We start from the raw sequence: 17,720 nt of genomic DNA, 5'->3' as shown, positions 1-17,720 counted from the left end.
ACTGCAAGCTCTGCCTCCCGGGTTCACGCCATTCTCCTGCCTCAGCCTCCCGAGTATCTGGGACTACAGGCGCCACCACCTCGCCCAGCTAATTGTTTGTATTTTTAGTAGAGACGGGGTTTCACCGTGTTAGCCAGGATGGTCTCAATCTCCTGACCTCGTGATCCACCCGTCTCGGCCTCCCAAAGTGCTGGGATTACAGGCTTGAGCCACCGTGCCCGGCCTGTTTTGTTTTTTTGAGATGGAGTCTCGCTCTTTTGCCCAGGCTGGAGTGCAGTGGTGCAATCTTGGCTCACTGCAACCTTTGCCTCCCAGGTTCAGGCGATTCCCCTGCCTCAGCCTCCTGGGCAGCTGGGACTACAGGTGCCTGCCACCACACCCAGCTAATTTTTGTATTTTTGGTAGAAATGGGGTTTCACCATGTCAGTCAGACTGGTCTTGAACTCCTGACCTCAAGCAGTCCACCTGCCTTGGCCTCCCAAAGTGCTGGGATTACAGGCGTGAGCGACCGCGCCTGGCCTATTGGTTGGAATTACGTTGTAAAGAAGTGCTTCTGCTTCTCCCCCGTTTGCTTATTATCACTATGGATGTTTGGGTTTGTATTTTATTCAGTGAATTATAATTATAATCTGTTACTGTCCTTATGCATTCCAGTGCTCTAGTGCTCTCATCCCAGATTTGGCTGCTGAGAACTCCTTTAGGGTGATTCCATCATCCTTTTCACATCTCATTGTTTCTTGAGCACTTCCTTTCAAGCACAAAAAGATATTCTAGCGTATCTTTCCTTGTCACAATCCTGGACTCAGCCATTTCTTCAAGGAGCTCTGGGTTTTTTTTTTTTCCTTCAAAGAGATGGGATCTTGCTGTCTGGCCCAGACTGGAGTGCAGTGGTACAATTATACCTCACAGCAGCCTCAAGCTCCTGGGCTCGAGTGATTCTCCCACTTCAGCTTCCCAAATAGCTGGGGCTATAGGTATGTACCACCATGCTCAGCTTATTTTGAAATATTTTTTTAAGAGACGGGATCTTGCTCTGCTGCCTGGGATGGTCTCGAACTTCTGGCTTCAAGCAGTCCTCCTGCCTTGGCCTCCCGAATGCTGGGATTACAGCTGTGAGTGACTGCACCTAGCCTAGCAGCTCTGGCTTATAGTGGGGACTAGTTTTTGTTTTTTTGTTTTGTTTTGTTTTTTGTTTTTTGTTTTGAGACGGAGTCTCACTCTGTCGCCCAGGCTGGAGTGCAGTGGCACCATCTTGGCTCACTGCAAGCTCTGCCTCTTGGATGCACACCATTCTCCTGCCTCAGCCTCCTGAGTAGCTGGGACTACAGGCACCTGCCACCATGCCCGGCTAATTTTTTTGTATTTTTAGTTGAGACAGGGTTTCACCATGTTAGCCAGGATGGTCTCACTCTCCTGACCTCGTGATCTGCCCACATTGGCCTCCCAAAGTGCTAGGATTACAGGCGTGAGCCACCGTGCCTGGCCAGTGGGGACTAGTATTTAGAAACAAAGGTTTCAATGTGTTCATTGCTACTGGGGTACATTGCTTCTAGGCTCTCTCACTGAGCACAGCTGGGTTATATACACTCGTACATATATTAAAAAATCATGCATTAATCCTAATATCCCCAGTTCCATTTCAGCACCACCGGCTCTTCCCAGCCTTCTTAGTTCCTTCTCTAGCACTGAGAAACCTGGCTCCAACATCATTGTTCATGGGTTTATTCATTTCTCAATCCTGCAAGGTGCCCTCTTAAAGTTCCTGTGTCCATCTTCGGGCAGGATGCTCTCTGCTTCCACCCAGGTCTTTTTTTTCTCCCCAGGTTTCATGGTTTGAAATAGTGCCTTCTTTGGTTCTGCTTTGAACTTTCTGCCCTCCTTGTTCTTCTTACCACCTTCTGAGCCTTGTGTTTCTCAGGTGATGCTGAACACAGAGCGGCTGATCAAGCATGCAGTGCAGGAGAGGCTGGCGGTCACTGTGTGCATCAACAAGATTGACCGACTGATCCTGGAGCTGAAGCTGCCTCCAACTGATGCGTATTACAAGCTGCGCCACATTGTGGATGAGGTCAATGGATTAATAAGGTAGAAGACCCCTGGGAGTGGATTTCCTGTCCTCAGAGACTCTGGGTTTTAACCCTGAATACTTCTGGGAACAACTCTGATTTATATCTTGGCATGTGTTGATGAGTTTGTTGGGCAAAACTAGAGGCACATTCTGGGACTCTGCAGGGGTCAACTCCACACTATTACCTCTGTGCCTTAACCACTTGTGATGCTTAACACATCTTCTGTTTAGTATTATGGTAATTACTTGGACTGTATTTAATGTCTTCTTCTCTTTTTAGAGATAAGATCTCTGTTACCCAAGCTACAGTGCAGTGTCACAATCACAGCTCACTGCAGCCTCGAACTTCTGGGCTCAAGGAGTCCTCCCACCTCAGTCTCCTGAGTAGCTGGGACCACAGGCATGTGCCACCATACCTGGCTAATTTTTTTTTATTTTTGTTTTTATTTTTATTTTTTTATTTTTTTATTTTTTGTAGAGATGGAGTCTTGCTATGTTGCCCAAGCTGGTCTTAAACTGACTTCAAGCAATTCTTCTACCTTGGCCTTCCAAAGTGCTAGCATTACAGATGTGAGCCAGTGCACCCAATTGTTACTTGCCTAATAGCGATAATGGCAAATATTATTAGGCATTTATAGTATAAGTTAACATAATAACTTACAAGGGATGTTATAAGAAATTAAATAGATATTTGATGGAACACACTTAGCACAGTGCTTGCCATATAGCAGCTGATGCGCTGAATAATGTTAGATGCTGTTATAGTTAACACAGTCTAAATATATTAAGAACTGTTAGCTGTATTTCTGTGGATATACCTGCTTCTCAACAAGATAGATTTAGGGCTTGCATTAATACATATGAGTGATGGTTATGATACTTCAGAATATAATATCAAAGAGTCTTTGAAAGAGAGGTTAAATATATCTTAAAGACAGTCTTACTACAGGCTGAAGGATGTGCTAGATGACTTCCTGCAGCCCCTTAAATGGGCCTGTGAGGAGGCCGTCCTACTGAAAGAATGCCTTTCCATTTGAGGATTGGGGATGGTACCTGTGTGGCTAGAGACGGATACCTTCAGGAGCCTTCCCAGTGTGTAGCACTACTTTTCAAAAGGAATATCTTCACCCCATCTCTGCAAGGACTGACAATGACTAGAGCCCAACGTGACACGATGAGTCCAAAGGATGAAATGACAACTATCTTTTAATAAAAAGACTGAGCATGATAGCTTATGCCTGTAATCCCAGCACTTTGAGAGGTCAAGGCGGGAGGATCGCTTGAGGCTAGGAGTTCAAGACCAGCCTAGGCAACATAGCTAGACTCTCTGTTTACAAAAAATGATTTTAAAATTAGCTTGGCATGGTGGTATGTGTTTGTAATCCTAGCTACCTGGGAGGCAGAGGCAAAAAGATCACTTGAGCCAAGGAGTTCAGGCTTATAGTGAACTATGATTGTGCTGTTGCACTCCAATGTGGGTGACAGAGTGAGACGCTGTCCCTTTAAAAAAAAAAAAAAAAAAAAGGCAGCAGGTGGGATAGGGCTACATTTAACCTGATTTACTAAAATAGGAAGTCAAGAGGTCATGTTTCAAACCTCTAAACAAGAGCTCAGGCACAGTGGCTTATACCTAGAATCCCAGCACTTTGGGAGGCCGAGGCAGAAGATTGCTTGAGCCCAGGAGTTCAAGGTTCAAGCCTGGGAAACATGGCATTTGTATCTCATCTCTACAAAAATTAGCCAGGCTTGGTGCTTCATGCCTGCAGTCCCAGCTACTTGGGAGGCTGAGGAGGGAGGATTGCGTGAGCCTGAGAATCGAGGCTACAGTGAATTGTGATTTGCCACTGTGCTTCAGCCTGGGCAACAAGGCAAGACCCTGTCTCAAAAACAAAAGAACCTCTAAGCAAGAAAAAGCAACATAAACATATTTCTTAGAAATCTGAAGGCAAATACTCTAAAAGCAGCTTTAAAAGTGTTGAAAGCAGTTGCCTCTAGGGAGCGTAACTTGGGGGTAGAGGGCTGTTTTTTATAAGCTATACCTTTATTTCTCTATTGGGAAATTCCATAAGATAATGTGCCAGTAAGGCTAAGATTGTGGATTTGATCCCCTTGTACAACTGGTTTTCTTATAAATGTTAGTGAACTCAGATGCTTGTGGTTTGTTCATGGCTTTTAAGATTGAAAGTTTTAACACTGTAAAAGCCAAACACAAAAGAATAAAGAGTATGGCAGTGAGAGTAAAGAGCAGAGTTGCTTTTCTTCTTTTCCTTTCTTTTCTCTTTTTTAAATGATGTTTATGTCTGCTTATATTTGTGAAATTGAGGTTTTTCCTCAAATGTATTTCTGTATTTCTATCTTATCACATTAGATTCATTTCCTGTGTTCTAAGGTTTTTGTCTCTGTCCTCTAGGTTTCCCCTTGTCTGTCTGGTGCAGTTAACTTTTCCAAGATTGTGCAGAATGTTCCCAACTCTGGGAAATCAGCTTGTTATTGGGAATTAGGGAACAGCTCCATCGTGTCACATTCTTGGACCAGGCTGTTGGCAAAACTAAGTGTCCTGCACAAGTCCCTTCCGAGGACTGGAGAGTGGCTGTGATACTGAGTTCCTGCCCTTCCCCTTGGCAGTGCATCTGGGATGCTACAGCCTGGCACTGTGCTTACCACTGTCTCTGTTTCAGCATGTATTCCACTGATGAGAACCTGATCCTTTCCCCACTCTTGGGTAACGTCTGCTTCTCCAGCTCCCAGTACAGCATCTGCTTCACGCTGGGCTCCTTTGCCAAGATCTACGCCGACACCTTTGGTAAGCGCTGGCTGACAGTCTGTCTCACCAGCTTCCCCTGAGTCCTGTGTGCCTTTCCTGCTGAATGGCTCAGAAATTGGCTTCATATCAGAGCACCCTGTTGGGGGAACATTTTATCACCTGTTATTATCACATTTGGGGGTCTTTCTGGCCTTGAGACCCTTTCTTCAGGCTAAGTGGTTTCTAAATAATAGAAAAGTAACAGTGAATAGGAGGACATGGGAGAAGAAGGGGGTCATTTTAGGAATAAAAGTCTCTCCTAGAGTGAAACAGGTTTTGTAAAACAGGAATCATCCATGCCCACAGGCACTTTCAGACCTCCTCACAGGTAACATCTCTCTCACCGTTAGTGCTTCTAGCCAGCCGTATGGAGGCAGACATCAATTTCATGGGTCTAAATTGAGAACTCATGGTGACCTTGCAGCCAGCATCTACAGGCCTCTGCTGACATGCCCAGCCGCATAATATCATGGGTTCCTGGAGCCTCAACACCAGATCTTTAAGACCAGATTCCCACTGTGAGAGACTCCCTGGCTCTTCACCTTTGCACTTCCTCAGTTACCTCAGATTCCAATAGGAATCGTGCGCTGAGAGTCTTTCCTATGTTCAATGTTACAGTTCCTTAGAGGGAAGTCACTGTTACACCGTTTTTAGGGTGGAGCAGACAGGCTCCATGAGAGGTCTCATGACCAGTAGGCAGCGGAGCACCAGTGTTTCTATTCTTGCCAGTCAGTTGTCCTGCTGCACTCTCAGCATGGAGCCCTTTGCTCTTGTGAAAAAAAAATGGGGGATTAAAGTTCAGTCTTTTTTGACTGGGTGCAGTGGCTCACATCTATAATCCCAGGACTTTGGGAATCTGAGGCAGGCAGATCACTTGAGCCCAATAGTTTGAGACCAGCCTGGGCAACATGGCAAAACCCCGTCTCTACAAAAGAATACAAAAAATTAGTTGGGCGTGGTGACGCTGACCTGTAGTCCCAACTCGGGAGGATCACTTGAGCCCAGGAGGTTGAGGCTACAGTGAGCCATGATTGCACCATTGCACTCCAGCCCAGGCAACAGAGCAAGACCCTGTCTCAGAAAACAAGAAAAGAAAAATTTACTTCTTTTTTTTTTTTTTTTTTTCCGAGACAGAGTCTCACTCTGTTGCCCAGGCTGGAGTGCAAGGGCATGATCTCAGCCTCCGGGTTCAAGCGATTCTCCTGCCTCAGCCTCCTGAGTAGCTAGGATAACAGGTGGGTGCCACAACGGCCAGCTAATTTTTGTATTTTGTTTTGTTTTGTTTTGTTTTGTTTTTTGAGACGGAGTCTGGCTCTGTCGCCCAGGCTGGAGTGCAGTGGCACAATCTCAGCTCACTGCAAGCTCCGCTTCCTGGGTTTACACCATTCTCCTGCCTCAGCCTCCCGAGTAGCTGGGACTACAGGTGCCCACCACCTCGCCTGGCTAGTTTTTTGTATTTTTTAGTAGAGATGGGGTTTCACCGTGTTAGCCAGGATGGTCTCGATCTTCTGACCTCTTGATCCGCCCGTCTCGGCCTCCCAAAGTGCTGGGATTATAGGCTTGAGCCACCGCGCCCGGCCTAATTTTTGTATTTTTAGTAGAGACGGGGTTTCACCATGTTGGTCAGGCTGGTCTCGAACTCCTGACCTTGTGATCCACCCACCTCGGCCTCTCAAAGTGCTGGAATTACAGGCATGAGCCACTGTGCCCGGCCTATCTACTATATTCTTATAATAAAGTAAGCTGGAGAAAAGAAGATGTTACCAAGAAAATCATGAGAAAAAATACATTTACTGTTCGTTCAGTGGAAGTGGATCATCATAAAGGTCTTCATCTTCGTCATCTTCACATTGAGCAGGCTAAGGCAGAGGAGGCATTGGACTTGGTGTCTCAGGTGGCAGAGGTGGGGGAAAAAATCCATGTATAATTGGACCCAAGACATTCAAACCATGTTGTTCAAGGATTACCTGTATACATATATAATCTGTGTTTTTCATACAGCATTGGACCATTGACCATTTTCTTGTTATTAGATATATATATCAATTATTTCCAGATGGCTGTTTTTTAAAAATGGGTAGCTGGGCAATAAATGAAATTGAACAGAGTTCCAGTAGAAGTTTATGTGTTTCTGAATGTCCATTGTATGAGCATGTGAAGCAGAATCCAAGACCCTTTTGTAATTATAATGCAGAGATGATTCCAATTCTGATTGAAAATGATCCTCAGCCTTGGGCAAGATTGTTTCTCATCCTTTGAACCCACTGTTAGTTTATGCCAGAGCTAGCTATGGGCTGGGCTGCAGCAGCATTGTCGTGGAAAGCCATGTGTAGACTTCTGGAAAGTCAGCACTGAAGGGAATATTGAAGAGATCATTGAGTCCTTCCTCTTCATTTGACATGGAGAGAAACTATCCCCATGGTCACAGAACTTACTGATAGAGCTGTAACTAGAATCCATTTATACCTTACTGCCGAAACTGATACCATGTGCTCTCGCTAGGAATATAGTATAATAAGGCATGATGAACAACTTCGGACTTCTAGAAACTTCATCCAGTGGACGGACAGAATCCCACAGAATGATGATTGGCAATGTGAGGTGATAGTGTGAGCTGAGTACCAGGTATCTACTGTAGGCAGATACAGCTGAGAGAACTTAGGGGTGGGGTAGAGGTCAGCCTCAATAGCTTGGAGTCAGGTAAAGCCGAGGGAAGGAGATGGGACTTGGGCAAATAGAGAGTAGAAAGCCAGAAATTCCAGACTTGCAGGGCTGGAAAAAGAGGCACAGAGGCAGGTGGTGTTAGTCATGGCCTGTTCAGGTAACTGTGGAATGTTTAACCAAGGAGAAGAGTTCAAGTTCAGGCCAGGTACGGTGGCTCGTGCCTGTAATCCCAGCACTTTGGGAGGCCAAAATAGAGGATCACTTGAGGCCAGGAGCTCAAAACCAGTGTAGGCAACATGGTAAGACCTTGTCTCTACAAAAAATTTTAAAAATTAGCTGGCCATGGCCGGTGGCTCACACCTGTAATCCCAGCACTTTGGGAGGCCGAGGTGGGCAGATTATGAGGTCAAGAGGTCAAGACCATCCTGGCTAACACGGTGAAGCCCTGTCTCTACTGAAAAAAAAACGAAAAAAATTAGCCGGGCGTGGTGGCGGGCGCCTGTAGTCCCAGCTACTCGGGAGGCTGAGGCAGGAGAATGGCAGGAACCTGGGAGGTGGAGCTTGCAGTGAGCCGAGATCGTGCCACTGCACTCCAGCCTGGGCGACAGAGCAAGACTCTGTCTCAAAAAAAAAAAAAAAATTAGCTGGCTGTAATGGCACACACCTGTAGTCCCAGCTACTTGGGAGGCAGAGGTGGGAGGATTGCATGAGCTAGGGAGGTCAAGGCTTCAGGGAGCTGAGGTTATGCCACTGCACTCCAGTGTGGATGACAGAGTGAGACCCGGCCTCAAAGAAAAAAGGTTCAGTGATTATACTGCATGGTAAGTGCATTAACAGAGGGCATAAACACTCAGTGGTTCAGAGGAAGGAAAGTTTCGGTAACTAACAATGTGGGAAAGAAAGGGAGAATTTGATCATTAACAGAGGGCATAAATTCAGTGGTTCAGGGGAAGGAAAGTTTCAGTAACAATGTGTGAAAGAAAGGGAGAATTTGATCATTAACAGAGGGCGTAAACATTTAGTGGTTCAGAGGAAGGAAAGCCTCAGTAACTAACAATGTGGGAAAGAAGGGGAGAATTTGGTAATTAACAGAGTAAGGAAGAAAAAGATTTTGAGTTTACATGAAATTTTGGTGATAACGATACTGATGGAGACAGAGAAGTCTGAAGGGGAATGTGGGTTTAGGAAAAAGCTGATGCATTCCCTTTATCCCATACAAGGGGAGAGGGGACAGTCTGACATCTGTGTAGAAATATCCAGGAGGTAGTTGGTGGTATCACTTGTCTAACTGAATGTTACCCAATGTATTGACTTTTAAAAGCCATAGTTGTTTGGTATAGTCTGACCAGGATTAGCAGTTATAGTCGAACTAAAAATATTAATTGGTAAAAGATGAGCCAAAGGTTGGCTTTGGTGTTTTCTCTTGGGAGGGCTGAGTAATTGCTTACTTGAGGCCTGGGGCTAGCCAGAGCCTTATGGTGACACTGTAGTTGGAAGGTGGCCCACACTGGCAGCAGAGATGAGCTTGTCTACATCAGGAAAGGGTGAAAGAACCATTAAATTCCCCTTCCAGAAGAAACAGGGTTTAGACACAGATAGAGGATGCCACACAGTAGGTGACCCTGTTCCATCAAAGGAAAACATGTAACACATGCTGTTGTCCATAGTTCAGTCCTAGTGCTTGGTGGAGATGGAGAGGCTTGGGTTCTCATTTTGGCTCCAGCACAGCCTTGTCAACTTTGGACCAGTCTTGTCCTACTTTGTGCCTCAGTGTCCCCGTTTTCCTGTCTGGTTAGAGGGGAATGTGTGGACCCTGGAAAGGCAAGTGGCAGAAGTTCTCAGCTACGAACCACTTGTGCCACCTGAAACAGAATTTTGAACAACACTTTGCTAGGTAGATTATAATTGTGTGACTTCTCCCATAGGTGACATTAATTACCAGGAATTTGCTAAAAGACTCTGGGGTGACATCTACTTCAACCCTAAGACGTAAGTAGAGTATGGGACGTGACTTTCCAGACGGGTGATCATTTACCCAGTAAGTGAGAAGAGATAGAGAAATTCTCTGAGTTCAAAGATTAAAATACCTTACTTTTTTTTTTTTTTTTTAACGTAAACTACTGTCTTTCCTCCCCTAAATGGGTTGGCTTCCTAAGCTCTGATCTGGTGAGAGACTTTTTCTCCTGAAGTCTTTACAGCCCAGCTCAGGCATCCAGGAGGGTCATAACCATGTATCCTTCCAGGAATCTGCCTCTGGAAACTTTACAGTCACAACACATTCCTCCCCTGGGCTGCTGTTCAGATTCAGCACTTAGACAATGCCTCTTGGGATCAGCGATAGTGCCTTTCCTCCCGGGTCACTCAGAACTCTTATTTTTCCTTTTAGGCGAAAGTTCACCAAAAAGGCCCCAACTAGCAGCTCCCAGAGAAGTTTCGTGGAGTTTATCTTGGAGCCCCTTTATAAGATCCTCGCCCAGGTGAGTGTGTCAGGCCACACTGGGCAGATCTGCTCTTATAAGCACAGTGTGGAAGAGCTGGTGAACTCACACTTCACTCTGTCCCTAAACCTGCTCAGTTTTCTGTTAAGTATAAGGGTGGTTGTTGGTCACCAATTGTTCAAGAAGTAATCTTCTAGATCCAGAACACTGTAGTACTCCAAGTGCTATAAAAATCAAAGGAAAGGGGCCTGGGCATTGTGGCTCATGCCTGTAATCCTAGCACTCTGGGAAGCGGAGGTGGGCAGATTGCCTGAGCTCAGGAGCTTGAGACCAGCCTGGGCAACATGGTGAAACCCCGTCTCCACTAAAATACAAAAAATTAGCTGGGCGTGGTGGCGGACGCCTGTAGTCCCAGCTACTCAGGAGGCTGAGGTGGGAGAATTGCTTGAACCCGGGAGGGAGAGGTTGCAGTTAGCCGAGATCACGCCATTGCACTCCAGCCCGGGCAACAGAGCAAGACTCCGTCTCCAAAAAAAAAAAAAAAAAATCAAAGGAAAGGGAGGAGGTATGAAAGAAAAGTCTTCTCCTAGAGCAGGTTTATGAACATATCTTGACTGTTGAGAAGAATGTGACACTTAGAACTAATCATTTCAGTTATGGGAATTTAACTTACAGATATAATTGTGAAAGTCCTCCTGGCTACTTATATAAATCAAAGTGTTTATAGCATTTTTGGTTGTTGTTTGTTTTTGTTTTTTAGAGATAGGGTCCCACTCTGTCACCCAGGCTGGAGTACAATAGCACGATCATAGCTCACTGCAACTTCAAACTCCTAGGTTTGAGCAGTCCTCCCACCTCAGCCTCCTGAGAAGCTGTGACTGCAGGCGCAAGCTACCATGCCTGGCTAACTTTTTAAAACTTTTTTATAGAGACAAGGTCTCGCCGTTATCCCCAAGCTGGTCTCAGACTTCTAGCCTCAAGTGATCCTCCTGCCTTGGCCTCCCAAAGTGCTGGGATTACAGGCAGGAGTCTACCACTTCAGCTTATAGCATTGTTTGTAACAGCAGGAAAAGGGAAAAAACAAGAAGTAAGTTAAATGTTTGTCAGTTATGCTCCTTAATCTGATTAAATGAATCATGGTACATCCCATAAAATGAACCACTTTACAACCACTAAAAGTATGTCTGGGCTGGGCATAGTGGCTCAGGCCTGTAATCCAGATGCTTTGGGAGGCCAAGGCAGGAGGATCACTTGAGCCCAGGAGTTTAAGACCAGCCTGGGCAACATGGCAAGACCCCATCTCTACTGAAAATACAAAAATTACCCAGGCATAGTGGCTTATGCCTGTAATCCCAGCTACTCTTGAGGCTGAGGCTGCAGTGAGCTGAGATCGTGCCACTGCACTCCAGCCTGGGTGACAGAGCAAGACTCAGTCTCAAAAAAAAAAAAAAAAATCAACTGGGAGTGGTGGTGTGTACCTGTGGTCCTAGCTACTCAGGAGGCTGAGGCCAGAGGATTGCTTGAACCCTGGTGGTCAAAACTGCAGTGATCCATGATCACACCACTGCATTCCAGCCTGAGTGGCGAAGTGAGACCCTGTCTCAGAAAAAAACAAACAAAGCGTGTTCCTATGAACTTTGCTTTCATAACTGTTTGTACAATATGTGATGCTTGTCAGATTGAAATAATTTATCAGGAAATGGTAAGGATTTAATTAAGCATGTGGAATGCTGAGAAGCAAAGAATATAACTTGGCCAGATGTGGTGACTCACGCCTGTAATCCCAGCACTTTGGGAGTTCCCAGTGGGCAGATCGCTTGAGATCAAGAGTTCAAGACCAGCCTGGACAACATGGCTAAACCCTGTCTGCACACAGAATAGAATTAGCTGTTGTAGTGGTGCGTGCCTGTAGTCCCAACTACTTGGGGGGCTGAGGCAGGAGGATCACTTGAGCCCGGGTGACGGAGATTGCAGTGAGCCATGATCACACCATTGCACTCCAACCTGGGTGACAGAGTGAGACCCTGTCTGTAAAAAAAAGAATATAACGTGACAATATGAATTTGTACTCCCTAAAAGATAGGACTAAAAGGGTAAAAATTACAGGAATTTTCGTACAGACCTTTCTCCCAAGACAGTAATAAAATACGCAGGTGTTTAATAAGCACAGTGGACACACACATACACAAACTATGTGTGGCCATTCCAGTGGACAAAACAGCAAAACCTAGCAACAAGATAAAATAGCGATTAAAATTTATTAGTGCTGAAAAATACTTAGTATCTTATGTCAGACTGGAATGGATTAATAAAAAAAATTTATAGAGCCTGCCTCAGTAGAGACCTTGAGTCTGCTGAGGATGATTTAGCTTGGCCCTGCCCTGACAGGATCCACAGCCAGGTGACCTTTTTTGGTTCCTTCCAGTGCACAATGATCCTCTAAATCTGAGAAGTCTGTAAATAGACTTCTATTTAATAGGTGAGGGAGTTCCTGAGTGGGATGAGATGCTGCTTTTCAGACACCAGGGGGCAGCACTAGGAGTAATCAATCTGAGTGCTTGGTTTATTGGCTGGGATGGGGATGTAACCAAGTTGGCTTTGCCTATGGTTTGAAGGGTAGGTAGCAGAGATGCCGCTGAAACAAAACTTTTGTTCTTGCCAAGAGCTTTGTCTGCATAGAAGAGAGCCTTGTGCAGGAGTTCTTCAGCTATTTCTTTGGCCTTTCCTTGTCTCCCTCTAGCACCATGCTCAGGCTCTCACTACAGCTGACATGGTATCTTATACCCTCACAGGTTGTGGGTGATGTGGACACCAGCCTCCCACGGACCCTAGATGAGCTTGGCATCCACCTGACGAAGGAGGAGCTGAAGCTGAACATCCGCCCCCTGCTCAGGCTGGTCTGCAAAAAGTTCTTTGGCGAGTTCACAGGTAGTAACGTGCTTGTGGCCCCTTAACTCTGTCATCCTCGTGCCCTGCCACAGGTATCACAGCAACTTTTTCTCACACTGCAATGGAGGTCAGAGGTCTGAGGATCTTTTCGACAAACTACAGATGGAGATGCAGAACACTGATGTTTTTCCTAGCTGCTTTCCTTAGTGGATGATGGCACACATTCTATCTTGGGAACCAAAAGGAATTACATTTTCCTGCCAGGAGGAGTGTTCAAGTAAATGAGATGGGGAGGCAGGCTCTGTGGTTCTGATGTATTTTCCAGGGGGCAGCCGGGAACATGGATGCTTGGGTATTATGAAATACTGCAAAAAGTGCTAGGCTAGGATTTGGGAGACTTGGTTAGTTACACAGAAGGCAGGTGGTCAGCAGAAAGACACTGGACTGGTTGAAAAAACCACCTGAGTCTGTCTCGATCCTGCCCTGGCCATTCCATGAGATGACCCTGGGCAAGCCACCTAATTCATCATGACTCTAATTTGTTATCTGTAAAATCAGGGAAGTGTAAAGGGTGATGGCTGAGGGTCTTCTCAGCAGTCTCTGATTCTAAGTCCAGTGGGAATCAGGTGTCTGGGTCCCCAAGGTGCGTAGTTTTAATAGCTTATTTTGGTCTGCCCACCAGTCTGACACACTAGATACCATTGAAGGTAGACACGCCTATCCCAGTGTGCTCACGGTTCCCACTTGTGTGGTTTATTAATGTGTTTGGAAAACGGGTAACTTATTGAATAGAGATGCATGCGGTGTTTCTCAATGGGAGTCAGGTCAGGAATTGTTTTAAGTAGGTGTTAGATGGGGTGCTTATTTTGTTCCATGTAAATGCGTATAGCCTATAAAAGTTCATAGATTGATGTACTTTAAACTTGCTGTCAGCGGAGTTCCAAGGAACCGTGTACCACTGATACCTGCTTCTTGCTCTTTTCCAGCATCAGGGTGACTCCAAATCTTTTAGCAGCACGTTCCCAGAAACAGGTTATCAACTTTGCCCCTAGAATCATAGAGCCAGAGCTTTTAGTCCCCGCACTTTGAGCTTTCTGACCATTGTGAATGGTTCAGTAACTCCTGCTCGTGCTCCCCGGGGGGGCATGTAGTAATGGCTTTCTCTTTTCCATCCACAGGCTTTGTGGACATGTGCGTGCAGCATATCCCTTCTCCAAAGGTGGGCGCCAAGCCAAAGATTGAGCACACCTACACGGGCGGTGTGGACTCCGACCTCGGCGAGGCTATGAGTGACTGTGACCCTGATGTAAGGGCACGTGGCTCCCCGGTTCTCTGGTTTTTTTTTTCCTTTCCTGTGTGAGGATACTGATTTCTGGTCACAGGAATCATACCCTCTTTCCCACCCTTGCCTCCCCATCCCCATGGGCACAGTCAGGCCTGAATGCAAAGCCTGATGTTACCGCTGCTAGTGCCATGACCTTGCGAACATTACTCACATTTCCTGAGCCTCAAGGCTTTGGTCTATAACACGAGCATAATAAAATGTGAGCGGTTGTTATGAGATTTAAATAAGATTAAGGAAGTGTTACAATTGTGTTCAGCATGTTGCCTGGCAGATACTAAAGATTCAACAAATGGTAGCTAATCTTGTCAGTCCTGGCTTTTAAAAACATCTTTCTCAGCCATTTCTTAGGCCGTCTAGTTTCTCGTCATAAATAGACAGCCAGTTGAGGATTGAGTTACATCTTAAGAGGAAATTTGGGACAGTAGGAATCTTGTCAATAGTGCTGGTCTGCCATCTTAAATCTGTGTCTCTTCCTCAATGCTCTTATCTTCCCAAAAAGAAAAAAGGAAGAGAATATTTTTGCTCTGCCATGTCTCCTATTCAGCCTCCTTAGAGGGATGGGATACAACATAGTTTGGAGATGAGATTACCTCATCTTTCTCTAGCTCCTCATAGAGATCATGTCCTTGCTGTCAAGGAAGATGGCGGGGAGTAGTACTTCCCCAGAGGGTAGATGTGGTTGAAGCTACACCCTGTCCCCTCTTCCAGGGCCCCCTGATGTGCCACACTACTAAGATGTACAGCACAGATGATGGAGTCCAATTTCATGCCTTTGGCCGGGTGCTGAGTGGCACCATTCATGCTGGGCAGCCTGTGAAGGTACTGGGGGAGAACTACACCCTGGAGGATGAGGAAGACTCCCAGATATGCACTGTGGGCCGCCTTTGGATCTCTGTGGCCAGGTACTGCCAACCAGAGCCCCAGGGGTATGCCTTGGTGTCTGTCCAGGGACTGCGTATGCCTTGGTGTCTGTCCAGGGACTGCCCCCAAGGAGCTGGAAGGGGTGATCCTCCTTGGAAGTAGTTGCAAGGCTCTGTGCAAGAGGGGTTAAAGCGGGCCGGGCGCGGTGGCTCAAGCCTGTAATCCCAGCACTTTGGGAGGCCGAGACGGGCGGATCACGAGGTCAGGAGATTGAGACCATCCTGGTCTACACGGTGAAACCCCGTCTCTACTATAAAATACAAAAAACTAGCCGGGCGAGATGGCGGGCGCCTGTAGTCCCAGCTACTCGGGAGGCTGAGGCAGGAGAATGGCGTAAACCCGGGAGGCAGAGCTTGCAGTGAGCCGAGATCGCGCCACTGCCCCCCAGCCTGGGGGACAGGGGGGAACCCCCCCGTCCCAAAAAAAAAAAAAAAAAAAAGAGGGGTTAAAGCGGCTCTCTATCTGCAGGGCTATTGACTTCTAGTTCTTCCTATCCAAGGTTTGCTGGGGCCAAAGGCAGCTACTGTTGGAATAGTGCCAGAAACTTTGCACTTTAGGTGGCTTGTGTGAACTTTTTTTTTTTTAGCCCTATTTGTTTGTTTTGAGACAGGGTCTCACTCTGTTGCCTAGGCTAGAGTGCAGTGGCACAATCTCAGCTCACTGCAGCCTCCACCTCCTGGGCTCAAGCAGTCCTTCCACCTCAGCCTCCCAAGTAGCTGGAACTACAAGCACACACCACCATGTCTGGCTAATTTTTTTTTTTTTTTTGAGGCGGAGTCTTGCTCTGTCGCCCGGACTGGAGTGCAGTGGCCGGATCTCAGCTCACCGCAAGCTCCGCCTCCCGGGTTTACGCCATTCTCCTGCCTCAGCCTCCCGAGTAGCTGAGACTACAGGCGCCCGCCACCTCGCCCAGCTAGTTTTTGTATTTTTAGTAGAGACGGGGTTTCACCGTGTTAGCCAGGATGGTCTCGGTCTCCTGACCTCATGATCCGCCCGTCTCGGCCTCCCAAAGTGCTGGGATTACAGGCTTGAGCCACCGCGCCCGGCCGTCTGGCTAATATTTAAATTTTTTTGTAGAGACAATGTTTCACTATATTGCCCAGACTAGTCTCCAACTCCTGGGCTCAAGTGATCCTCCCACCACAGCCTCTCAAAGTGTTGGGATTACAGGTGTAAGCCACCACAGGCCGTCTTAAACCCCTTTTGAAAGCATGAAGCAGGGTCAGGCGCGGTGGCTCAAGCCTGTAATCCCAGCACTTTGGGAGGCCGAGACGGGCGGATCACGAGGTCAGGAGATCGAGACCATCCTGGCTAACACGGTGAAACCCCGTCTCTACTAAAAATACAAAAAACTAGCCGGGCGAGGTGGCGGGCGCCTGTAGTCCCAGCTACTGGGGAGGCTGAGGCAGGAGAATGGCATGAACCCGAGAGGAGGAGCTTGCAGTGAGCTGAGATCCAGCCACTGCACTCCAGCCTGGGTGACAGAGCAAGACTCCATCTCAAAAAAAAAAAAAAAAAAAAACCCATGAAGCTTGTATGAACTTTTGTAGCAAGATTTTCATTTTAACCCTCTTTCCATTTCCTTTCCTGTGTTCCTTAAGTAATAATCTTTGTGTTTCTTCCCAAAAGAAATTGTTTCCCAACCTCCACTGTCTGTGCTTTGACCAAGAGAGAAGGATTCACTGGATACCTTGTAGCATCCCAATCTGTAGAGTCAAACTTAGCTTGGGACTCTGGGCTACTTGTCAGTTTATGAGTTTGGCTTCCCGGTTGACAAGTTAAACCAAGTGTTCCCTAAGGTGGCTACTCTACCTCAATGATGGCCCCTTTTGTCAAATCCACCCTAAATGCCAAAAGGCAGAATATTGAAGAGCTTGGAAAGTAGAAGTTTTCTGTGATGCTTTTTTTTTTTTTTTTTTGAGACAGTCTCACTCTGTTGCCCAAGCTGGAGTGTGGTGGCTGCGATCTCAGCTTACTGCAAGCTCCGCCTCCCGGGTTCACGCCATTCTCCTGGCTCAGCTTCCCAAGTGACTGGGACTACAGGCACCCACCACCACGCCCGGCTAATTTTTTTGTATTTTTAGTAGAGACCGGTTTCACCATATTAGCCAGGATGGTCTCGATCTCCTGACCTTGTGATGCCTGCCTCAGCTTCCCAAAGTGCTGGGATTAAAGGCATGAGCCACCGTGCCCGGCCTTTTTTTATTTTTTATTTTTCTCGCTCTGTCATCCAGGCTGGAGTGCAATGGCGTGATCTTGGCTCCCTGCAACCTCTGCCTGCCAGGTTCAAGCAATTCTCCTGCCTCAGCTTCCCAAGTAGCCAGGGTTACAGGTGTGCACCACCACGTCCGCCTAATTTTTTGTATTTTTAGTTGAGATAGGTTTCACCATGTTGGCCAGGCTGGTCTCAAACTCCTGACCTCAGGTGATCCACCTGCCCGCCTCAACCTCCCAAAGCACTGGGATTATAGGCATGAGCCACCACGCCTGGCCTTCTATGATGCTTTTACTAGCCCCTTACAGTGGACACCTTGGGCAGCAGCTTTTTACCATGAGCTTGCAATTGGAATAAGATTTTCCTGTTATGTCCTC

At 46.7% G+C, this 17,720-nt stretch overlaps 1 protein-coding gene across 4 annotated transcripts in view; it reads left to right on the top strand.

Moving 5' to 3' along the window:
- The window catches only part of EFTUD2 (elongation factor Tu GTP binding domain containing 2), a 46,271-nt gene that overhangs the window by 18,475 nt on the left and 10,076 nt on the right, over window positions 1–17,720 (top strand). For all 4 annotated transcript variants that reach the window (XM_023191391.1, XM_023191394.1, XM_023191392.2 and 1 more), the window contains 7 exons: window positions 1,919–2,085; window positions 4,747–4,871; window positions 9,461–9,524; window positions 9,922–10,012; window positions 12,766–12,901; window positions 14,041–14,168; window positions 14,916–15,109. In XM_023191391.1, coding sequence (XP_023047159.1) covers window positions 1,919–2,085; window positions 4,747–4,871; window positions 9,461–9,524; window positions 9,922–10,012; window positions 12,766–12,901; window positions 14,041–14,168; window positions 14,916–15,109 — 905 coding nt within the window. The remainder of the gene's footprint in view (window positions 1–1,918; window positions 2,086–4,746; window positions 4,872–9,460; window positions 9,525–9,921; window positions 10,013–12,765; window positions 12,902–14,040; window positions 14,169–14,915; window positions 15,110–17,720) is intronic.

Source organism: Piliocolobus tephrosceles, chromosome 16, assembly GCF_002776525.5.
Source record: "Piliocolobus tephrosceles isolate RC106 chromosome 16, ASM277652v3, whole genome shotgun sequence".
NCBI lineage: Eukaryota > Metazoa > Chordata > Mammalia > Primates > Cercopithecidae > Piliocolobus > Piliocolobus tephrosceles.
This window is presented reverse-complemented; position numbering and strand designations above follow the sequence as displayed.